The following is a 25,038-nucleotide window of genomic DNA, read 5'->3' as shown; positions in this document are numbered from 1 at the left end:
TGGGTATCTTTTTGTAAGTAACTGCTGCCATCACTGAATAGTGTGAGTTCTGGATTTTGTATTGATTGATCCCACAAATCTGGACAACTTACATAGCCTTTGTCAGTTACCTCGAAACAGTCATGATACAGTTTCCCCTCTTCAGTGGGGAGGAAAGTTGCTGGATTCAGTGTCCATACTGTTTCAAGAGCAACCCGTGGGTTTTCAGAGCCCTTGGTATTGCTCTAGCTGAGAGTTGGAGAGGAAGCGGTGTCCCTCTGTGTTCATGAGGGACACAACATCATGGGGACCTTGACATTCAATTCTTATCCCAGGGTAAGTTTATCTGCCTCCTTAATGAGTAGAACTGTGGCTGCTAGTGCCCTGAGGCATAGTGGCCATCCTGCTGCAACCGGGTCCAGTCTCTTTGACAGGTATGTGACAGGCCACTGCCAGGGGCCAACAGTCTGCATGAGAACCCCAAGGGATACCTTTACCTTTTCATGTACGAAGAGATTGAAGGGATTTTCTATATGTGGCAGGCCTAGTATACCCTAAAGCAGCCTTTATTTCCAGGAAGGTGGCTTTTGCCTCTTCAGTCCAGACAGGGGGCTCTCTGTCTGGCCCTCCTAGGAGGCTGTAGAGGGGTCTTGCCATTTCTGAGAACTGGGAATCCAGATTCAGCAGAACCCTTCAGCCCCCAGGAATTCTCGTAGGCCCTTCTTTGTCTGGAGCTGAGGTAAGGAGGTAATGACTCTTTTCCTCTCCAGCCCCAGTGCCCTCTTCCCCTAGGTGAGGAGAAGCCTAAGTACCAGACTTGTTGCTGGCAGATTTGTGCCTTTTTCCATGAGACTCGGTATCCTGAGTTTGACAGGAGTTCCAGGAGGGCCTTCATGCCCTCTGTACGGTTCTCTTGGGTGTCACTGGCAAAGATGAGGTCATCTACATACTGGAGGAGGGCGCAGCACATGGCTTCCCTCGGAAAACTGGCAAGGTCTGCAGCCAATGCTTCTCCAAAGAGCGTGCATGAGTTCTTGAACCCTTGTGGAATCTGCATCCATGTTAACTGTATCCGCCGCCCCTTATCCAGTTCAGTCCATTTGAAGGCAAACAAGGGCTGGCTCTGGGGAGCCAGCCGGAGACAGAAAAAGGCATCCTTTAAGTGTATGCAAGTGAACCATTTGGCAGACCCCGGGATCTGGCTGAGGAGGGTATACAGATTTGGGACCACCGGGTGTAAAGAAACAGTCACTCTGTTAATGGCTCACAGGTCTTAAACAGGCTGGTGCCCTCCTCCTGGCTTCTTGACTGGTAGAAGTGGGATGTTCCAGAGCGACTAACGCTCACTTAGAATGCCTGCCTCTTTGAGTCTGATTAGGTGTTCCTGGATGTCTGCTTTCACCTCTTGTGAAGGACTACTGGGTGCAAAAAAAAACAGTCACCTTGTTGATGGCTCGCAAGTCTTGGACTGGTTGGTACCCTCCCCTGGCTTTTTGACTGACAGGAGCAGGATATCCCAGGGTGACTCACACTCAACTAGAATGCCTGCTTCCCTGAGTCTGGTCAGGTGTTCTTGGATGCCTGCTTTTGCCTCTTGTGAAAGGGGGTACTGCTGCTGTCTTTGTGGCTGGGCCCCCGGAGTCAATTCTTCAATGACAAGGGCTCAGTTATGAGCAAGTTCAGGTGGGTTGTCTTCAGCCCATACCGAGGGGAAGGCAGCTCTGAATTCAGGTGGCCTACTTGAGGGGGCCTGGGCTCAGAATAGCCTCCATTCCTCTTCCCTGGGTGTAGTTTTTGCCCCAGGGACCCTGGCTCTTCTTGCCCCAGATTTAATTCAAGGCTGGTGCATCCAGTTGGTTCAAAAGTTATTTGGGCTCCAAGTTTCGAGAGTATATCTTGGCCAAGGAGGGGAATGGGATGCTTGGGTAGGTAGAGAAATTTATGTCAGAACTTGTGGCCCCCAAGTTCATGCTGGCAGGCTCGGCAGAAGTGTTGCTGGACTGCTTTTGTGCCAGTGGTTCTGAGAATAGTTGCAGTTCTTCCACTGAAGGGGGCTACAGGGAGGGTGACCACAGAGTGTTCCACCCCTGTGTCAACTATAAAAGTCATGTTTTGGCCCCCAACCTTCATTTTGACCATGGGCTTATGGGGGACAAGAGAGAGAGGGCCCAGTGCTTGTCAATCGCAATCTGAGTCTATTCCTGTCAAGCCAATGAGCCTTTCCCCGTGAGGCTCTTCCCAGTACTAACTGGGCTTCAGGGTTTTTCCTCAGTTAGGGCATTCGTTCTTCCAATGCCCCTTTTCTTTACAGTAGGCGCACTGGTCCCTGGCTGGGGGGGTGACGGTGGGGGGTGGTCCTAGGCCTCCTTCTCTTGGTGGCCGGTTTCTTTTTGCCTTTTGATTATCCCTTTCTTTTAGGGCAGCTGCCAGGAGGCTGACCTTTCTCTTCATTCATTTTTCAGCCTCCCTGTCAGCCTTAACTTCTCTGTTCAGATATACTTTGTTGGCAATTTCAGTCAGCTGGGTGATGTTAATTCCGGTGAAGCCTTTGAGTTTTTGGAGCTTCCATCTGATGTCTGGGGCAGCTTGGGCCACAAATGAGGTGTTGAACATCTGTTGGCTCTCTTGTGACTCAGGGTCGAAGGGGGTATAGATGCGATAAGCTTCACACAGCCTTTCGTTATACTCTTCAGGAGACTCTCCTGGTTGTTGAGTGACTGAAGATATTTTAGTCATGTTCATGGGCTTTTTGGACCTGGCTTTGATCCCCTGGAGGAGAGACATCCTGATAGCAGTGGATCAGGTATTGTCCCTCAATAGTGGTTAAGTCCCATTCAGGGTGCTCTTTGGGGACAGAGATTTCAGCCCACGCACCCTGATCAAGGACCCTGACTGGTGCATGTTCTTCTGGGTATTGGCGAGCCCCTCTTAAAATCCACCTCCTCTCTTCCGTGTCGAACAGGGTGAGGAGAAGCTGTTGGCAGTCTTCCCAGGTTGGCCGATGGGTTTGGAAGAGGGATTCCATGAGATCAACCAGGGCTTGTGGCTTCGCTGAATATGATGGGGTGTTGTGTTTCCAATTGAGGTCAGTCATGGAGAAGAGTTGACAGTAAAGCATGGACCGGCAGGGCTGGGTGGTCCTGTCATCATCACTCCTCTTGGGTTCCTGCGTCTCTCATACCGGCATCTGAAGGGCGCCTGCACCCAGTTGATGGCTCAGTCTGGCTGCTGGTCTGGGGGAGAGTGGGAGTGTCTGGGACCAGGGAGTTCAGTGCTGATGGCCCTCGGGATGGGGGTGGGGGGCAATATTGGTCCTTCTTCCTCTGGTTCACCAGCCAGAATTTGTGGAGGCTCAGGCTTCTATTGGTCTTTTGTGGGCTGCTTTGTTGAAGCAACTAAGACCCTACCTTGTCCCTCCCTGCCTGTTGCAAGTGAATCGCACCCAAGGGGGAAGGGTCTGGGCAACTCTTTACCAGGAGTCAATATATGGGAACTGATCAGGATGACCTGGATCTCCAGTGATGACCTGCCAGACTTGGCAGACTGTTGGGACATCTGGGGTCCCTTCCCAAGGCCACCCTACACTAAAGGTGGGCCATTCGGATTCACACCGGGGTTTCAACTTGCCAAGGGTTAATTTTACTCCGTAGTCTCCTGAAAATCCCTTCCTGAAATTTGTGATCATGGTTTTGAGAACCGTAGGTTTGCTGTGTCCTGACCCCATGGCATGCCCATGAAACCATGCTGCAATGACAGACGGGGAGTGGAGGGTGGGGGAGTGGGGGCAGGGGTGTCCCCTTCAGAGAGGAAACCAGTCAGATTCCTGTCCGTTCACTCTCCTCTAGGAGGATTTGGTCAGCCTTGACTAAGGTGCACACATATAAGTCCTGGGCCAGGTCAGCCGAAGGTGAGTCCCCGTTATGTCGTGGCGTCCCACCACGAATACAGCAAAGGGCCCCCCTCAGATTCTGTAGCACAGGCTGTGGAATCACAGATTCAGAGCAAACTTAATGTGTCTGAATCACTCACATATTCGGACCAGATTTTAAACACTCCATCCCTGGGAATCCCTACCTGTGAGACCTCTAAGAGGTCTTAGGGAGGTGATCAGGCTCCGCTTCCACCCCCACGGGTGGGTCTGACTGGGTCAGGGGCCCCAAGGCCCTACCGTAATCCGACGTCGGAACTAGGTCCTCACCTGCCAAGCCTCCTTGAGTCTGGCGGGAATAGCCGAGCGGAGCTGGCCCGAGGGCGTCGGTGGGGGGAGGGGAGACTGCCGAAAAGTTAGGCAGGGCGCGCCTTCTCCCTTGCGATCGGCCGTTCTGTCAGCGCCCCGCCGCTGCCCCAAACCGGTGGCAATAACAGACCAGCGCGATTGGGCATCCCAGTCAGAACTGGAAAGAAAAATGGGAAAAATGAGAACTGTGTTGCGGTGGGCATACAAACATTTCTATAACGACATCAAGTAGCACATTTTAATGCCCACCGTGTACACAGAATATGGGGCGAAAGCGGGGCTGGAGAAGCTGAGATGACGACTCGGTTCACACCGAAATCTCCGGCCTCAGAAGTGGCGGCGGAGTGGGGCGAGGGACGGGGGCGGGGCTGCATGGTCCCAGGCGGTCTCAACTCAGCATTCTTTCTTTAAAAGCCGGAACCCTAGCGAATCGTTTCGACGTTTTCCAGTCGGCGATAAAAGCGCAGTACCGGACCCTCTCGGAAGTTGTTGCACAGTCGTTTCCGGGGCGGTGTGCGGTGGAGGAGGACTTCAATGGGTCGCAGCCGCAGCCGGTCCCCACGGAGGGGTGAGTCCAGAAGCGTTTCGGAGGACCTAGGGGTCGGTGGGAGACACGTCCTATTTATTTTTTTTCCCCCCAGTATTAGTGCATTGGTGAAGCGGGCCCTTTTCTCCTGAGGGGAAGAGCAGAGAGCAAATAGCGGAACGAATAGCTGGGCCCTACACAGCCCTCCAGTTTGAAGGCAATTCTTTCCCCTTCTGAATCAGGGCCTCGCCGACTCTAAGCAGCCTCACACAGTAACTTTTGTTATACCTGTGGCTGGCTGGGGGATTTAGAATCACACCATGGTTTCCTCACTTAGTTTTTGGGTGGCTGTGTGCGTCATCAACCTTTCTGTGTCCGAATTAGACATTAGGGGTAATACTACCTACCTTTAAAAACTGATGTGAGAATTAATGTCACATTCCATAACGCTCAGCATGGTTCTTAAATCTACAATGTTAGTTTCCGTCCCAGTTTGTAATAGGGAAATCGATATTTAGAATTTTGCATGCTGGGAGCTCACCTGGTTATGTATTCTGGTCCCTAGCCCCATAAATGAGGAATTGTGTTGTAAGGAACCCAAGGAGTTCGGTCAGGAGATCTAATTTAGACCCTCGGTCTGTCACCTTCAACTAGTTAAGATTTGATTTTCTTAAGTTAGATGAGATATCCACATAGAGCTATTGAGCACTTAAGTGTGCTCAGTCCTAATTAAGAAGTGCTATTTAAGTGTAGAATATACACCTGACTTCCTTAACTTAGTACCAAAAAAAGAATGTAAAATATCTCAATTTTTTATATTGAGTCACGTGTGGAAATTCATAATAGTTTGGATGTATTGGATCAAATAACATACTGTTAAGATTAATTCCACCTGTTTCTTTTTACTTCTTTAATGTAACTCCTAGAAATGGCTCGTATTATATTTTTATTGGATGGCTCAGCTCTAGCTTTTTGAAGTTGTTGTGTGGCCTTTGCAATTTTGTGTGTTTGTGTTAGAGCGTAGGCGGTCCCGGTCCACATCTCGGGAGAGAGAACGCAGGCGCCGAGAAAGGTCCCGGTCCCGGGAGAGAGATAGGAGAAGGAGCCGCTCTCGATCCCCCCACAGAAGACGCTCTAGGTAAGTGCAGAAAATTTTTACCAGAAGTCCCAAGGAAACTAATCGCTGCTCATGATTTTGTTTTTATCACTTACAAAGGGTTTGCAATTTCATGAAATGAGAGGAACTTAAGCGTACCTCATTCTAAAACTAACATTTCTGTTGGTAAAATGGGATTATTAATAACACTCTATACCATAGCGTTGCTGTGAGGAGTAAATGAGAAATAATACATGAAAAGTGCTTTGCATGGTGCTTGGTAATAGTAAGAAGTAAGTGTTTTATATTAACTCTTTGGTGATAATGATTTGTTCACTTATACTAATCAAAAATGTGAGAGCTTGGAAGAACCTTAGAAATAGACTCTTGGTTCTTAGTATCAGTTGCTATTCAAGTCAAGTGTGTGTGTGTAATTGTTAGAAACTGGTTGTTTTTCTGCCTTAAACAAATTTATTAGCCCTAGCTATACTGAGACTGATGATTGCTATCTTTGTTTAAAATCAGGGCCTAGGCAGAACTTTTGTCCTCATTGTGCTATGGAGAATGGACTCCTGGTTCTTTGGAGCCTGGCTTTTTGTTCAGACTTTACCTTTCAGGCACTCATATATATCTGTGCTGACTGACACAAGTTGCCAGGTATATTTCTGTTTCTGATATTGTACTAAATATTAGATCTCCAAGACGACATAGATCCACATCTCCTTCCCCTTCTCGACTGAAAGAAAGAAGAGATGAGGAAAAGAAAGACACAAAAGAAACAAAGAGCAAAGAACGTCAAATTACTGGTAATGTTAATAGATAAACAACTGTAGGAAAAGTGTTTTTAGTAGCTTGTTTGGATAACTTCAGTCATGATAAAATTATAAAAGAACAATTTTTGAACATTTAAATATTAAGTTTGTTATAGTGTTCATTGCATATGGCTTTGAGATTTTGTTTTAATTGTACCTTAGTGAGTTGCCGGATATTTGTGGTACCCCTGATACAGGAAGATCAGTTGAAAATGTGAGACAAAAAGCATTCTATTCTAGAAGTACCTTCAAAACTAGTGTTATGCCTGATTAAAAAAAAAGTGGTGCTGCCTAAAGGCTCTAAGCACATAGCCTTTTAAGCAGACTCTCCTGAGGGACAGCACATTACTACTTTTCACCTTAAGTTACATTCTGTTCAAACTGAGATTTAAGTCTTTAGCTAACTGTTTTGTATGTTCTCTGCTGGTTAAGTGGAATGTATTGCCACCTGTCTTTATATACATGAAGAGATAGAGTTTTTAAAAATTACTTTTTTTTTGTAGAGGAAGATTTAGAGGGCAAAACTGAGGAAGAAATAGAAATGATGAAGTTAATGGGCTTTGCCTCCTTTGACTCCACAAAAGTAAGTAGAACATGAAGCCAGTTAAGCATTCTGAATTAAGCATTTGAATTAAACCATATGACTGTCCCATTTTTCAATATTCTTTTATTATCATCACTTAATTTCTTGCACTGATACAAGTTTAATTCAATTAAAAGAAATAACTATCTCTGTGAATGGCTCTGAGAGCACAGAGAAGGAAGTTGTGAGCTGACATAGGAATTCAGGGAATGTTTACCTTAAGATGATGTTTGAGTTAGATCTTAAAAGTGATGAGACAGAAGATGAGGAAGATCATTTGAAGTAGAAGGACGAGCTCCTGAAAATGCCATGTAGGCATGAGGGAGTATAATGTGTATTGTGGGAATTCTAAATTCAGTGACTGGTGAACGTGCTGACAGGCTAGTGACTAGGAATGAGACTAGGAACAGAGAGAGGAGGCAAATCACAAAGGGGTTTCATACCCTTAGCCATGCTAAGGAATTCAGAGTTGGTCATCTTAAGTGTTGAGGAGAAGAAGCAATGAGTTTTAAGCAAGCAAGAAACAGGATTATTTGTGTTTTTAGAAAGATGACACGGGGCAGCATGGAGGACAGATGGGAGGCAGGGAGAACTGCTGAGTCATGCAAGTGAAAGATGATGAAGGCCTGACCGGAGAGAAGGGGCTGGAATATTGAGAAACACTCAGGGACCAGACTTAGTGGCAGTGGTGCTGGGAGTGGGAGTGAGTGGTCAGTGATGACTCTGAGGTGACAGGCTGAAAGACCAGGTGATGGAGTTAACCAAGAAATCCTTATAGGAAGGGTTTGAAACCGAAGAATGAAATTCAGCTCCAGATAAAGATGACAGTTCGGTAGCTGCATATATACCTCATAGCTCAGAAGAGGGGTGGACTGGAGAGTGGATGTTCTCTAGCCTTAATCATAATTCCAGAGAGAAAAAGAAAATGGGGGAGGGAAACGAGGAGGGGAATGTGGAGAGGGTGATGAAGAGAGATTATAGAGAGGGTGAGGGGAGAGAGCTAAAGGAGGTAGGGGTAAAGAAAAATAGGGGCGAGGGGAGATGGAGAGAGGAAGTGGGAAGGGAGGGTAGAGAGGGAGCTAGTAAGGATAGACACAAGGATGGTGTGTGTAGAGAAAATAATATAAAGACTTCTGGAATTTTAAGTCCATTTAGTTTTACAAATGAAAGTTGAGATCTTTGAGAAAAATTGTCAAGAATAATCCACTTCTAATCTTGTATTCCATTGATTTGTGAATGGAGTGGGGTAATCTCATGCTGTCAGAGTTTCTGACTGGTGTGATTGTGTAGGGCTCACGTGTTTTTAAAATGACTAACCTAAGGTGAGAAAATTAAGAATGAGCTCTTATTCTCACAAATGGTAATGCGAACTCCACTTTGGAATTTAATGAAGTTTATGTATCAGCTTTTTTTCCTTAAATACATCAGATCATCATTTGTTTTTCCAAAGAGTATTTTATAAGTTAAATGGTTTATTGATATATGTAGTGAGTGAATAAAAATATCTCCAAAGTAAAGCAACTCTAATTTTATTGTTTTCAGAATAGGGAGGGAACTTACCAGAATTATTTTCTTTCTTGGGGGATGGGATTATGATTGCCTGATAATGTTATATTTGAAATTCTGAGAATCAGATGTAAAGACGGAGCCACACTTCACTTTTAAATGTAGTCTGTGCTGAATATGTTTGTTTTTAAAGGAAAAATTTAGTGAGAATTCCTAGATCCTATAAAAATTAGTGTTGGACCACCTCAAGAACAGATGATGTCAGCTGTTTTTTTATTCATATGAGTTTGGCTTCCTGGTTGTCAGTTGTAAAATCTCTCAACTCATTTGTGTTTTTCAGTAATGTACATCTTGTGATTTTTTTAATTTAAGTATCATTGATGTACAATCTTATATTGGTTTCAGGTGTACAACACAGTGGTTCAGCAGTTACCGACATTAGCAAATCTTCACCTCCTCTAGTGCAGTAACTATCAACGTAGAAAGATGTTACACCTTGTGATATTTTATCACTGATCTGTGGTGGGACCTTTTCTATGCCAGTGTAGTCACCTATTTTTCCCTTCCATTTTAATAGTCTAGAACATTTCCAAATTTGGTTATATTTTCTAATGGATAATTATCTTCTCTAGCATGTAAATGAAAATAGGGCTAATAATATTACAGTCAGCAAATAGTTTTCACAAATCAGTAAGCCCTTTAGGAACTTAACTTAATAAAAAGGTTAGCATTATTTACTTTTTTTCCAAGCCAGTCTTTCCAAGTCATGCCTGCCTCCTTTCTTGCTAGTTCAAAATCATACATCTTAAGTAATTTACCCAGTACTCCCCCATCCAGCAAAATATGGTGAAACAGGAATAGAACAGTACAACCAAATATATTTATTTTAGGTCCACTTCATATACATACATCACCTGTGTGTACCTTTTGACCAGTGGATAAAAACCCTTTTTTTGCCCTAACACAGATACCTAATAATGGTGCTACACAGATAGGGTGCACTCCCATAAGTAATAATGAGGGAGGGAAGGGGTTGGGTGGGGGGCGGTGTGAGATGGCATTGACTGATGATGCTCTTACATTTAGCAGTCATTTTCTGAGCACCTGCAAGTGCATTGGCCTAGGATGCGAGAATACAAAGGTGACTCACAGCCGTATTTCTCCATCAAGAAGCTTGAAGTCTCATAGGGGAAATAATATCATGTATATATAATCATTCGTGTGTGTGTGTGTGTGTGTGTGTGTAATGATAATGCAGGGTAGAAAATGGAGGGTATTGTGAGGAAAGCACAGTTAACATTCTGTGGGAGTTAGAGAAGCTGCCTTTTTGACAGCTGGATCATTTTAATTTGGCCTTGAACAATGGATAAGAACCAGATAGTTGAACATCAGATGGGGTTTGGGAAGGCAGTTCAGGCATGAGGAACAGCAAATGGTGAGTTACCTTGGCTGAATCAAAAGACCCATCCATAGGAATTAATGAAAAATGGGCAGGTGCCACATAAAAAAGGTCAAGATATACAACAGAGGTGAGGCTCAGAACCTCACCCCCCCTGCTTTGAGAGAAATCTTCTGCATCCGTGGATGTCTTGCTGCCCTTGTCTAGCCTGGATTAATACTTAGTCCATAGGCACACACCTGATCATCTGATCATCTACATTTGCCTTCTTACAGCACTAAACTATGTTTTCTACCTTTATCTTGCATCTACCTACCACTTCAGCATTTTATTAAAAATAAAAATAATAATAATAATAGGAGAAATGAGGGATCAACATATAAATCAAGTACAAAAATCAAATGAATATTCATATTTGACCTGATGGTTTATAGGTCATATTGCATGATCAAAACCGAAAGTTTCTGTGATGACTGCCCTTGTACTGTTCACCATGTAAGAATTTATTCACTCTGTAAGAATTCGTTCACCATGTAAGAACTTGTTCGTTATGCTTCAGAAGATTGGAGACTGACGAGAATTAGGCTTGAGATGGATTAATGATTGTACATTGAGCATTGACCCCCCTATACTGAATTTTATTGTTGTTAACAACCATTTGATCAATAAATATGAGAGATGCCCTCTCAAAAAAAAAAAAAAAAATGTTACTGTTTTTAACATGAAAAAAAAAAAAAAAAAAAAAAAGGTCAAGATATAAGTGACACTTAACATTAGCATCTGTTACTCTGTATTCTGATTCTTGGTTTAAAAATCAAAATTGCAAGGCCTGTGCAAGAAATGGGACCTAGATGAATGATGACTGTTCCAGCCATGATTTAGAATGCTATGAGGTAGTAATGTCATCAGTTACATTTTGTGTGAATGTGAATTCTAGAGAAAATATGTATTTGGTTTCAAATAATTCTTTGACCAAAAGGGATCTTCTGCCTTATTTTCCTGCATGCCTTGCACATAATACATATACCATGAACATTTGTTGGTTTGCATGTTTCATTAATTGCTTATGTGTGACTATAAAAATGTGAACAGAGTTGTAACACTTAGGAGTTCATGGAATATCCTCAGGATCTGAAAATTCTTTCTCTCACTGGGCTACTTCATTCTTAAATAGATCTTGCCATTTTAAGTATATCTATAGGATCCAGCACTTTGATCAAAGCATTTAATACATGCTTCCTGTTTTTTATATTTATTTATTGCTTTTCTCCAGGGGAAAAAGGTGGATGGCTCTGTAAATGCCTATGCTATAAATGTGTCTCAGAAGAGGAAGTACAGGTATGGTTAGGACCCATTATTGTGTTTGAACTAATGATATAATTTATGAGCTTGGGAAAGAATTTATTATGGGATAATTGTGTTTGTAGCAAGTATAGCAGTTTTCCGTACAGTCCCTTGTTTTAATCTTCCTTTCTTATATTCTGGTTTATTAAATAATTTCCAGTCTGCATGTGAACTAATAATTATTACAGAGAAAGGTAGTTGGCTTAAATGTTTTAAAGCTATAGATAGTTCTTCCTTCAAAACAGCATAATCTCAAATCTTTAAGTTTTAATTTCATTATAATGTAGGTTTAAAATTATAAAATTATTTCATATTTATAATCCCTGAGTTAGTCACCTATATTGATTATGTAAGGATATCAATTATAAATACATTCTTCTGTTTAGTATAATCGCATTTTATTAATACCACAGAACAAAACCAGTCCATACTTGAAATTTCACTGAATTCCTAAACAATGGAAAAGTCAAGACATCTTAAAGCATTGCCTTTTCTCTCTACCTTTATCCTTGATTAAAGACTAATATTCCAGTCAATTTAGGATATGAATAATGTGATTTGAGAAATGCTCTGAGTTAAGGTGATAACCAGAATCATCAACAGTCCTTTGTAAAATTGCCTTCAAATAAGGTCTTCTGGGAAGAACTAATACAGTGTGCAATTGAATTTACTTAAAAAGTACCTATTTTGGAACTCTTCTCCATTTCTTTAAACTGGGTGTTTAGTGTTACCAAAAATCAGTATGGATTTTCAGTTGATTTTTTTTAAGTCTTTAGAATCTTCCCAAGTAATTTTGAAAGTGTATTTCCATACTTTTATTTGGATTTTAAAGAAATCTGAAAGGCTTAGGCTTATTTTGAAAGTGAAGAATCCTAATGTGCTCGAAGTAACCTTAAATGCTTCTTACCCTAGACTGCTTTTTTTTTTTTTTTTTCATTTCAGGAAAATCTGGTGACTATTTGACCACCACTTATAAGAATTTTATTTTATTTTATTTTTTATTAAGGTATCATTGATATACAATCTTGTGAAAGTTTCACATGAGCAACATGTGGTTACTACATTCTCCCATATTATCAAGTTACCCCCCACACACCCCCACTGTAGTCACTGTCCATCAGCATAGTAAGATGCTATAGAGTCACTACTTATCTTCTCCATGCTATACCTGCCTTCCCCGTGACTCCCCTACATTATATGTGCTAATCATATTGCCCCTTAATCCCCTTCTCCCTCCCACCCCATCCCCTTCCCTTTGGTAAACGTTAGTCCCTTCTTGGAGTCTGTGAAGACTTTGCCATTTTAAAAGTGATTTATAGGCTTAATCTCTGAAGCATGGGGTTATAATTTTTTTAATAAGAGGAGTACAGAAATTTTTAAGAAACATTTTCTCTTCTTTGTCATAGGCAGTACATGAATCGAAAAGGTGGATTCAACAGACCTTTGGATTTCATTGCATGAGAACTGAAATGTTGAAGAATGATTTTTTTTCCTTTGATCTTGAGCAGAAGAGTGGATTTTATATTTTGTATTTAATGTGCATCAAAAACAGGATCACAGTTCTCCCTCCTTGTAAAGTAAGAAAATTTTATTTATGATGTATGCAGTTCATTTACACTGCCTCAAAAGAAAAATGGTTAATATTACACTTTTTTCTTTTAGGAAATATTTGGGGCAGTCATCACCCCTATTTTTTTGTCCTTATTCCATGAAAACTATATATGTTTTCTTCTTGGATGCGCATTAGGACTTTTTTAAACACTTAAAAGTAATTTGGATGTAAGTTTCTCAAATAAAGCAGTATTTCTACCCTTTTGTATTTGATAAGTATTTTTATTTCTATATGAAAGTATCTCCCTACAAATTTTCTTTTTTCATACATAGATTTAGATATCCAGCTTCTTAGTTTAAAAATTAGAAGAATGAAATGTTTAACTGGATTTTTCTATCTTCTTTGTTTTTTTTCCCCAATGCCATTTATTTTTTCACCATTTTAAAAGCAATAACATGCTTATTATAAGACTTGGGAGAAACCAAAAAGTAAAAAGAAAGGCCAAAAATCATCTGTAGTCTACCCCTGGAAATAGTCGGTGTTAATATTTTTGTATTTGTCCTTCCAAGTTCCTATGGGTTTATGTTTCTTGCCCCAGATCAGAATGTATATGCTGTTCTTTTGCTAATCCTTTTTCTTCCATGTATTGTGAATATTTTTTTAATATTCTTACATGTTATTTGGAAATGTAGCTTTTAGTAGCTACTTGGTTATACCATAATTTATTTAAACTAATCCTTTATTGGTGAATAATGGCTTCTCTCCCATGTTTTGCTGTTTTAATTAAACCCATGAGTAGTATCTTTGTTATATATATCTTTTTGTACTTGTTGCATTATTTCCTCAGGTTCATTTCTTACATGTGACATTGCTGAGTGAGAGAGAAAGAGAGGGGTATGTACATGTTTTAAGGCTTTTGATAAATAAATATGACTAGAAAGGTACTAACCAACTCACAGAAAAGTATGAGCATCCCATTTCATATATATACACCAATATTGAGTGTAATAATTTTTTTAAAGTTTCCAATCTGATGAGTAAAACAATTGTGTTTGGTGTTAATTTGTTTAATTTCTAGGGAGGATGAACATTTTAAAAATAACTTAGCTATATATATTTCTTTTGTGAAATGTTAATTCCAAATCTTGGATCCATTTGTCTTGGTAAACTTTTCTTTTTCTTATTTGAAGGAAGCTCTTTTTATATTGAAGATAATAAGCATTTCCCCATTCTGTTTCTTGTCTCACTGACATTTGAAGCTCTGTAGTTAGATTTATTTTTTAAGTAATGCAAACACATAGAACATAATTCAGACAGCACAAAAGGTATATAGCGATGAGCTAGCTGTGTATCCTTTCAAAGATATTCTATATATATATATATATATATATACACACACACACACACACATACACAAACATATATGTACATCTTATTTTACTACTGAAATATAAATGAACTCTACACAGTATTTTGTATTTAGTCTTTTTCTTATTTGTTTGCTAGTATATCTTAAGATTGTTTCTTACCAGTACGTGTAATGCTGCCTCTTTTTTATTAAGGACAGTAATTATATCCATTGTAGAATGGACCATAATTTATTTTAATTGATCTTCCATTGATGGGAGATTCAGTTTGTTCTAATGTACTATTTTTAAAAATTCATAATTACTATCCTTTTGTGTACATGATTTTACAAGTGTCCTTACCTGAATTTTTTTTTTTTTGGTATTAATGTACATTTACATGAGCAACATTATGGTTATTAGACTCCCCCCATTATCAAGTCCCCATCACATACCCCGTTACAGTCGCTGTCCATCAGCATAGTAAGATGCTATACAATCACTACTTGTCTTCTCTGTGTTATACTGCCTTCCCTGTGCCACCCCCCTACATTATGTGTGCTAATCATAATGCTCCTTATTCCCCCTCATCCCTCCCTTCCCACCCATCCTCCCCAGTCCCTTTCCCTTTGGTAACTGTTAGTTCATTCTTGGGTTCTGTGAGTCTACTGCTGTTTTGTTCCTTCTGTTTTTGCTTTGTTCTTATACACCACAGATGAGTGAAATCATTTAATACTTGTCTTTCTCTGCCTGGCTTATTTCACTGAGCATAATACCCTCTAGCTTCATCCATGTTGTTGCAAATGGTAGGACTTGTTTTCTTCTTACGGCTGAATAATATTCCATTGTGTATATGTACCACATCTTCTTTATCCATTCACCTACTGATGGACACTTAGGTTGCTTGCATTTCTTGGCTGTTATAAACAGTGCTGCGATAAACATAGGGGGGCATATATCTTTTTCAAACTGGGCTGCTGCATTCTTAGGGTAAATTCCTAGGAGTGGAATTCCTGGGTCAAATGGTATTTCTATTTTGAGTTTTTTGAGGAACCTCCATATTGCTTTCCACAATGGTTGAACTAATTTACATTCCCACCAGGGAGGGTTCCCCTTTCTCCACATCCTCTGCAACATTTGTTGTTGTTTGTCTTTTGGATGGCAGCCATCCTAACTGGTATGAGGTGATAATCTCATTGTGGTTTTAATTTGCATTTCTCTGATGATTAGCGATGTGGAGCATCTTTTCATGTGCCTGTTGGCCATCTGAATTTCTTCTTTAGAGAAGTGTCTGTTCAGATCCTCTGCCCATTTTTTAATTGGATTATTTGCTTTTTGTTTGTTGAGGTGCATAAGCTCTTTATATATTTTGGATGTCACCCCTGATCGGATATGTCATTTGTGAATATATTCTCCCATACTGTAGGATGCCTTTTTGTTCTACTGATGGTGTCCTTTGCTGTACAGAAGCTTTTTAGTTTGATATAGTTCCTTGTTCATTTTTGCCTTTATTTCCCTTGCCCGGGGAGATATGTTCATGAAGAAATTGCTCATGTTTATGTCCAAGAGATTTTTGCCTATGTTTTTTTCTAAGAGTTTTGTGGTTTCATGACTTACATTCAGGTCTTTAATCCATTTTGAGTTTACTTTTGTGTATGGGGTTAGACAATAATCCAGTTTCATTCTCTTACATGTAGCTGTCCAGTTTTGCCAACACCAGATGTTGAAGAGGCTGTCATTTCCCCATTGTATATCCATGGCTCCTTTATCCTATATTAATTGACCATATATGCTTGGGTTAATATCTGGACTCTCTATTCTGTTCCACTGGTCTATGGGTCTGTTCTTATGCCAGTACCAAATTGTCTTAATTACTGTGGCTTTGTAGTAGAGCTTAAAGTTGGGAAGCGAGATCCCCCTGCTTTTATCTTCCTTCTCAGGATTGCTTTGGCTGTGTGGGGTCTTTTGTGGTTCCATATGAATTTTAGAACTATTTCCTCCAGTTTGTTGAAGAATGCTGTTGGTATTTTGATAGGGATTGCACTGAATCTGTAGGTTGCTTTAGGCAGGATGGCCATTTTGACAATATTAATTTTTCCTATGCAAGAGCATGGGATGAATTTTTATTTATTAGTGTCCTCTGTAATTTCTCTTAAGAATGTCTTGTAGTTTTCAGGGTATAGGTCTTTCACTTTCTTCATTAGGTTTATTCCTAGGTATTTTATTCTTTATGATGCAATTGTGAATGGAATTGTTTTCCTGATTTCTCTTTCTGTAGTTCATCGTTAGTGTATAGGAATGCAATAGATTTCTGCCTATTAATTTTGTATCCTGCAACTTTGCTGAATTCAGATATTCTAGTAGTTTTGGAGTGGATTCTTTATGGCTTGTTATGTACAATATCATGTCATCTGCAAACAGGGACAGTTTGACTTCTTCCTTACCACTCTAGATGCCCTTTATTTCTTTGTGTTGTCTGATTGCCATGGCTAGGACCTCCAGTATTATGTTGAATAAAAAAGAGGAAAGTGGGCATCCTTGTCTTGTTCTCAATCTTAGGGTAAAAGCTTTCAGCTTCTCGCTGTTAAGTATGATGTTGGCTGTGGGTTTGTCATATATAGCCTTTATTATGTTGAGGTACTTGCCCTCTATACCATTTTGTTGAGAGTTTTTATCATGAATGCATGTTGAATTTGTCAAATGCTTTTTCAGCATCTATGGAGATGATCATGTGGAACACCATGTCCTTCTTTTTGTTGATATGGTGGATGATGATGATGGATTTTCAAATGTTGTACCATCCTTGTATCCCTGAGATGAATTTCACTTGATCATGGTGTATAATCCTGTTGATATATTTTTGAATTCGGTTTGCTAATATTTTGTTGAGTATTTTTAGCTGAATTTTTAAATCCTTCTGCAGCTGAAATTTGGCCACCTATTGTAAAAGCTTTCTGGAAAGTTCCCTGTAAAGAAAACAATAATCGGACTGCATTGCATAACTGCACAGAGCACCTTGGTTCATTTAAGCCCTGTGAGGTAGAACAGATACTATTATCTCCATTTCCCAGATGAGAACGCTGAGGTTAATCAGACCATAAAGACAGAAATTATTGGTATTTGTATGCTTACTGCCTTCAGTACCTAAATATGTGAATGTGCTATGTTAGTTGCACAATTTGTGCATCCATAGCACGAGTGTCACTGCCCTAGGCAGTTGGATTATTTTGCTTGGACTTCCTTCCAGCTGAGCTAAATAGACCCCATGCCACCCACCAAAAAACTGTATTTGTAAATTGTCTTTAGCCAGGACTGTTTCTGACCACATTTGTGTACACACTTGTGTAAGGAAAGGAGACCAAACTGTTATTGTTTTAATAAGGAATCTAAAACTTCTGGGGTAAAATAGTTTACTCAAAACCAAATTAGAGACTTTTGGATTGTCACCTTAGTGTGGTATTAATAGAGATTTGACTTGAGATCCTCAAGTCAGCATACTCTGTAAAAGAAATAATCTGAGAATACCTGATGGGTCTGTAGGCTTGCTCTCCATAAGCTAACACCAGAGAAAGGGAATAGGAAGAAATCTTGGAAAACCCAGAGATAAAACACCTCTGATCCTCTAGGAAAGTCTTGGTTTGAAGGACCTTTTATCCCTCAAATCATCTGACTCTGTAAGCATAGCAACTATGGAATAGCTTTGTCTTCCTCTAATAGGCTGCTGCCTCTCAGAGGACATAAATGGTACCAAACCTTTCTAAGTGCAAGCATACCTTGGACATACTCTAGGTTCAGTTCCAGATCACCACAATAAAGTGAAGCAAGTGAATTTTTTGGTTTCCTAGTGCATATAAAGGATGTTAACAGTACATTTGTAGTCTATTAAATGTGTAATAGCATAATGTCTAAAAAACAATGTACAAACTTTAGTTTAAAATACTTTATTGCTTAAAAATACTAACAACCATCTGAACTTCCAGCGGGTCGTAATCTTCCTGGTGGAGGGTCTTGCCTCACTGTGACGGCTGCTGACTGATCAGGGTAGTGGTTGCTAAGGGTTGGGGTGGCTGTGGCAATTTCTTAAAATTGCCAGTAGTGAAGTTCACCTCATTAATTGACTCAACTTTTCATGAAGAATGTCTCTATAACATGAAATGCAATTTGATAACCTTCTACCCACAGCAGAACTTCTTTAAAAATTGGAGTCAATCCTCCTCTCAAACTCTGCTGCTGCTTTATCAACTAAGTTTATGTAGTAGTCTAAATCCTTTGTTACCATTTCACCAATCTTCACAGTATCTTCACCAGGAGTAGATTCTACTTTCTTTGCTCAACCATAAGAAGCAACAACCCATCTGTTAAAATTTTATCATAAGATTGCAGCAGTTCGGTCACATCTTCAGGCTCTACCTCTAGTTCTTTTGCTATTTCCACCACATCTGCAGTTAACTTCCTCCACTGAAGTCTTGAACCCAGAGAAGTCATCCATGAGGGTTGAAATCAACTTCTAAATTCCTGTTAATGTTGATGTTTTGACCTTTTCTGGTGAATCATGAATGTTCTTAATGTCATCTAGAGTGGTAAATCCTTTCCAAAAAGTTTTCAGTTTACTTTGCCCAGATATATGAGAAGAATCATTTATGGCAGCTATACCCTTATGGAATGTATTTCGTAAATAATAAGAGTTGGAAGTAAAAATTACTCCTAGATCCATGTCTGCAGAATGGATGTTGTGTTAGCAGGCGTGAAAAGAGCATTTGTCTCATTGTCCATCTCCATTAGAGCTCTTGGGGGACCAGGTGCATTGGCAATGAGCAGTTATATTTTGAAAGGAATATTTTTTTCTAAACAGTAGTTCTCAACAGTGGGCTTAAAATATTCAGTAAGCCATGTTGTAAACTGGTGTACTGTCATCCAGGCTTTGTTGTGCCACTTACAGAGCACAGGTGGACTAGTTTAGTATAATTCTTAGGGGCCAAAGGATTTTCAGAATGGTAAATGAGCATTGGCTTCAACTTAAAGTCATCAGCTGCATTAACCCCCTAAAGAGAAAGTACTTGTCCTTTGAAGCCGAACATTGACTTCTCTCCAGCCTAGATGGCATCTTCTTCCAATAAAAGGCTATTTCATTTACACTGAAAATCTTTTGTTTAGTGTAACCACCTTCATGAATTATCTCCTCTTGATCTAGATAACTTGCAGCTTCTCCCTCAGCACTTACTGCTTCACTTTACACTTTCATATTATGCGGACGGCATCTTTCCTTAAAACTCATGAACCAACCTCTGCTAGCTTCAGACTTTTCTCCTGTAGCTTCCTCGCCTCTTTCAGCTCCAGATTAGGCTTTAGTGGAAGGGAATGTTGTGGCTGGTCTGATATGCTATCCAGACCACTAAAAGCAGTAAGACTGTTTCCCTTTCTTATCATTCATGTGTTCAATGGAAGAGCACTTGTAATTTCTTTCAAGAACTTTTCCTTTGCATTCACAACTTGGCTGTTTGGCAAAAGAGGGCTTCTTTTGACCTATCTCGGCTTTTGACATGCCTTCCTCACAACACCTAATCATTTATAGCTTTTGATTTGGAGAGATGTGGGACTTTTACTTTACCCTGAACCCTTAGAACGCATTATAGGGTTATTAACCTGAATTCAATATTGAGGTGTCTCAGAGTAGGGAGGCATGAGGAGAGGGAGACTGGGGCCTGGCCATTCAGTGGAGCAGTCAGAACACACACATTTATTTGCCAATCTTATCTGAGCCCAGTTGGTGGCGCACAAAACAATTATAATAATATCAAAGATCACTGATCACCATAACAAATATAATAATTAAATAATAAAGTCTGAAGTATTGCAAGAATTACCAAACTCTTGATACAGACACATGAAAGTGAGCAAATGTTGGGAAAATGGCACCAATAGACTTGCTCAACGCAGGGTTCCATAATCCTTCAATTTGTGAACAGCATAGTATCTGCGAAGCACAGTAAAACAAGGTATGCCTGTATCTAAATGTTAGTGTGCTGTGGGGCTCAATCCCTGGACTCCAATCTCTTCCTGGTGAGATATCCATTCATGTAGCTTCACATGTCTTCTGCCCTGGTTCTCAAAGTTATACTTGCAGCCTGGCCATCTTACTGAATTCCAGGCTTAATATATATGCACCTAGATTAGAAGGCACCTCAAATTTAAGATTAACAGAACTCTCATTTCCCTGTGCATTCTTCTCTGAGGAGGGTGCAAGAGCTACCTCAAGCTAAAGCTGAGCTTCCTTCTTAAGCATGTTGAGCCACACTTGGGGAGAGGCGCCAACGTCTATCGCCATTAGGGCTTGAGCAAGGATCACCTTGTCCTGCTTATGTTGGTTGCGGAGTCTGCATAACAACTAGAGTAAGAGCATGAGACCTCTAAGCAGGAACACGCCCATCCCAGCCATGCCCGCCCACTCCTTGACGTGGGAGAGAGCTCTGAGGAACCAGGAAGAGAGTCCTTCCGCTACGGAGATATCTAGACGGGTGGAGTTGATGTGGATAATTTCTCGCCGCAGCTCTTCTAGTGTCCCATCGAAGTCCTGGGACCAGTTTCCTGAAAGATACTGGGACAGGCCTCGTGACAGATTAGTGAAAGCATTTAATACTTCTGTTAGTGATCCTGGCTTGTTTGTGGCTCTGTAATATGGCTGCGGCTAGGCCCGCGTTGGTGAGTGGCCCTCCTATTTCTCTACAGGCTTTCAACCAAGCGTGTATCCCTTTCTGTTTCCAGGGTGTTATCGCCTGTCTGCATTCCTTGGTACATTGTTCAAATACTAATTGCTCTACCAGGGGCATCGCTTGTTCCTGATCTCCAAATATTCTGCCTGTGGCCTCCATCATACGAGCGACAAAGTCAGAAAATGGCTCGCTCGGCCCCTGAATAATTTTTGTCAAATTGCCTGATACTTCTCCTTTGTTGGTGAGGGCTTTCCATGCCTTGGCAGCGCACGTGTTTATTTGTGCGTATACCTGTAAGGGGAAGGCGGTCTGGTTGGCTACCCACTGTCCTTGGCCCGTCAGCGTATCATATGACCACGCAGGCTGTCCTTCGGCCGCGTTTGCGCGTGCCTGGGTCATACTGATATCATGCCACAATGCCTTCCATTCTATGTATTGCCCCATACTAGAAAGGCATGCCTTAGTTACATATTGCCAGTCTGCGGGTGTCATGGCTGTCTCTGTTAATCTCTCAACTTGTGCTATGGTGTAGTTGGCACTGACTTCATAAGCCCGAACGGATTCTGCTAACTCCTTAACTTGTTTATGGCTCAGGGGCTGGTGAGAGCGTACGCCATTATCCTCAAATACAGGAAACATTTGTCTAATTGCCTGAAGAGTATCTGGGTGGCAAAAGGAGAGTGCGCCACTCACGTAAGGTGGCGGGGCAACGGGCGTCGGGGGACACCCTGCTTTCATTTTTTCCTTGGTCCGCTTTTCAACTTTGCTGGTTCCCTTACTTCTACACTCTGCGGTTTTATTTTCTTCCCCTTCTTCTGCGGACATTAATTCCTCCTCAGATTCCCTATTGGAGAGTTGGAGGTCCCTCAACTCTTTCCAGGGGTATTTACTATTTTCTCCGAGGCGATCGTCACTCGCTTCTCGGGGCTCTTTTGCTTTTTCCCTAGGCGGGCTTTCTCCCTCACTCTGAGGTTTCTTTACCTTCGTTTTTGTGGCCTTTTTTCGGCCGCGCGCGCTCTCTGTTCCTTACCATCTCAGGAAATGAACCTTAAATTCAATCCTTTGCTTAGACCAAAATCCTTGACTCCTCTCTTTATTTCATGCCCCACATCCAATCCATTAGCAAATCCTTTTGACTCTAATCTCAGTATATTTTTACTCCAACCACATTGTTTTTTTTGGGTTTTTTTTTCAGATTTATTGGTATATAATTGACATAAAATTGTAAGATATGTAATATATATATTATGGTTTTTGAACTCCAGTTGATCCTTGAACAACACAGGTTGTAACTGGTGGGTCCACTCATGCAGATTTTTTTCAGTAAATATATTGAAAAATTTGGGGGAGATTTGCAACAATTTGAAAAAACGTTTTCTCTAGCTAACAGTATTGTAAGAATGCACATATGGTATAGAATACATATAACATACAAAATATGTGTTAATTGACTTTAGTTACCAGTGAAGCTTCTGGTCAACAGTAAGTTGTTAGTTAACTTTTAGGGAATCAAAAGTTACATGCAGATTTTCTACTCTGTGGGAGGTTGGTGCCCTAACCCCTGCATTGTTCAATTGTCAACTATATGTTTGAATCCAACCATCTTTTACTACCTATATGTAAGCCATCTCTCGCCTGGTCTGCAATAGCTTCTAATAGGTCTCCTTCCTTCTCTTGCTGCTTCGGTTTATTCTCCACCTGGCAGCAGAGTGATCCTTTTAAAATGTGCATCAGGTTACATTGCTTCTGGCTCTGGTGGTGGTTTTCTGTCACTTACAGAAGGTCCAGTTCTTACTGTGATCTGCAAGGCTGGACCCTGGACAGTCTGGACCCTGGCTTGCTGCAACCTCACCCCCCTTGCTACTGTGCTCAGCCATGCTGCTGGCCTCCTTGCTGTTCCTCGAAAACAGGTATGAGTCTACCTCAAGAGTCTTCCCACTTGCTCTTCATCCTGGATAATCCTCCCCACAAACACTTCCCAGATTTGCATGAGTAGCTTCTTTACGTTACTGACCACCCTATCCAAAATAGGGACCTCCCTCCTTCTCTAGCCCCTTTATCTTGTTTTACTTTTTTTAACATTAAAAAAGTGGAGATAAAATTCACCCTTTTAAAGTACACCATTTCAGTGGTTTTTAGTATATATTTGCAGAATTATGTATCTATCACTAACTCCAAAATATTTTCATCACCCCCAAAAAAACTCATACCCATTAACAAATCACTCCTCCTCCCTCCCTGCCCACCTCCACCCCACCACCCCAGAAACCACTAATGTATTTTCTGTCTCTAAAGACGTGCGTACTGTGCACATTGTCATATAAAATGGATATTTCATATAAATGGAATCATACAGTATGTGGCCTTTTGTGTCTGGCTTTTCTCACTTGGCATATTTTCAAGGTTTATCCATATTGGAGCATGTATCAGCACTTCATTCCTTTTCATGGCCAAATAACATTCTTTTCTATGGGTATTCCACATTTCTATTTATAATTCATCAGTTGATGGACATTGAGATTCCACTTTTTGCCTATTATGAGTAGTGGTTCTGTGAACATTAGTACACAGGTTTTTGTATGAGCATGTGTTTTCTTGGATATATAAAAGAGTGGAATTACTGGGTCATATAGTAACTCTGTTTAACTTTTTGAGGCACTGTCAAATGGTTTTCCAAAGCAACTGCACTATTTTACATTCCACCAGTGATGTGTGAGGGGTCCAGCTTCTTCACATGCTCTGTAAAAGTTTCCTTTTCCATATAGCACTTACCACCGCCTGACACCCTATTCATCTATTACTGTCTGGTTCTTCCATTAGACGTCAAGCTCTGAGGAATGGTGCTTTCTTGTCTTGTTTTCCATTGTATCCCCAGCACCACACACAGTGCCTGGCACAGAGTGCAGCACTATCAATAAATATTTGTTGAATTCGTGAATATAGTTCTCTGAACTTTTTTCACTTGATTCCCTTGATTCGGATGTTAACCTTTAGCTACCTAAGTAATAAATGAACACATTTTTCCTGTAAAAATTTTAAGACATTATAACAAAGCTAAATCCCTTTGAACAGTACCTACAGGCCTAGTCCTGTTGCCCCTTCACTGTGAATCCTTTGCGGTGTACCCTTCTAGACCTTTGTCAATGCATGTATATATGTAACATTAAGGTGAGAAAGGAAGAAATAGTTTTTTTTTACACAAATAAGTTCATATGTAAATAATTATAACTTAATTATTTATGCAGTGCTGCCTTAGAGGTTTCCATGATAGAAAATGTACTGCTACCTTTTTTTCAAACTGCAGTATAGTATTTTGTGTAATGTGTATACCACTGTTGGTTTAGCCATTTTTAAAATCAAATCTTTGTGGAGTGACTAATTTTTTGTAAGGCAGCATTTTTAAAACTTAATGTCTTAATGAATCATGATATTGGAGTGTCCAAAATAGCCCAAAGAAGGGGATTGATATTACTGAAGCAGAAAATTCCAGTTCTGATTATTCTATTTCAAAGAACAAAATCAATTCCTCAAAAACTAATAAAAATTTCATTAAAATGAAAATAGTGGTTAGGAGGTATTAAACTCAGTTATAAATAGGGTGTTTTAATTCCCATGATTTTGGAACTTGTTAGACATTTAAGGATGATATTACAAAGTTGTCTTCCTTGCCACCCTGAGGTACCCTCTGAAGAGGCGTATCTGTCAGAATTCCCATAGCATTTAAGGAGCATGCTGCTTAGCACTGGCATTTTCATACTATCCTCTGCCCATCCACAGTATAAGCCCCTCAAAAGAAGGAGACTGTATCTTAGCTTCTAAAAGATGGCAGTGAAGATTATCTAACAAATATCTTATATCTTTGTGCTTCCCCATTTTCAACATTCTCTTTTACTTCCATTAGTTTATTTTGATACCTGCTCAAAGATATAAACTACTGTCAGCCCATGT

The 25,038-nt window shown here is 40.6% G+C and overlaps 1 protein-coding gene across 2 annotated transcripts; it reads left to right on the top strand.

Annotated features, from left to right (window-relative positions):
* Positions 1–4,645: 4,645 nt before the first annotated feature.
* Positions 4,646–14,257, top strand: SNRNP27 (small nuclear ribonucleoprotein U4/U6.U5 subunit 27). Of its 2 annotated transcripts, XR_012120746.1 has the most exons (7): positions 4,646–4,784; positions 5,760–5,880; positions 6,532–6,644; positions 7,154–7,233; positions 11,412–11,476; positions 12,889–13,059; positions 13,882–14,257. XR_012120746.1 is itself a non-coding variant. In XM_017641240.3 (6 exons), the coding sequence occupies exons 1-6, from the start codon at positions 4,751–4,753 to the stop codon at positions 12,941–12,943; spliced, it is 468 nt and encodes a 155-aa protein (XP_017496729.1). In that variant the 5' UTR covers positions 4,646–4,750; the 3' UTR covers positions 12,944–13,297. The 2 variants fall into 2 exon arrangements, 1 of the variants encoding a protein (XP_017496729.1); XM_017641240.3 differs by lacking the exon at positions 13,882–14,257 and having other exon boundaries at positions 12,889–13,297.
* The last annotated feature ends 10,781 nt before the right edge of the window (positions 14,258–25,038 follow it).

Source organism: Manis javanica, chromosome 1 (assembly GCF_040802235.1).
Source record: "Manis javanica isolate MJ-LG chromosome 1, MJ_LKY, whole genome shotgun sequence".
Lineage (NCBI taxonomy): Eukaryota > Metazoa > Chordata > Mammalia > Pholidota > Manidae > Manis > Manis javanica.
Note: the sequence above shows the minus strand (reverse complement) of the source record. Positions and strands in the feature narration are given on the sequence as shown.

Coding starts and splice junctions, on each gene's coding strand:
- SNRNP27 (XM_017641240.3), top strand. CDS start 4,751: ATGGGTCGCAGCCGCAGCCGGTCCCCACGGAGGG. Junction 6,645..7,153: donor CAAAGAACGTCAAATTACTG/GTAATGTTAATA, acceptor TTTTTTTTGTAG/AGGAAGATTTAGAGGGCAAA. Junction 7,234..11,411: donor CCTCCTTTGACTCCACAAAA/GTAAGTAGAACA, acceptor GCTTTTCTCCAG/GGGAAAAAGGTGGATGGCTC.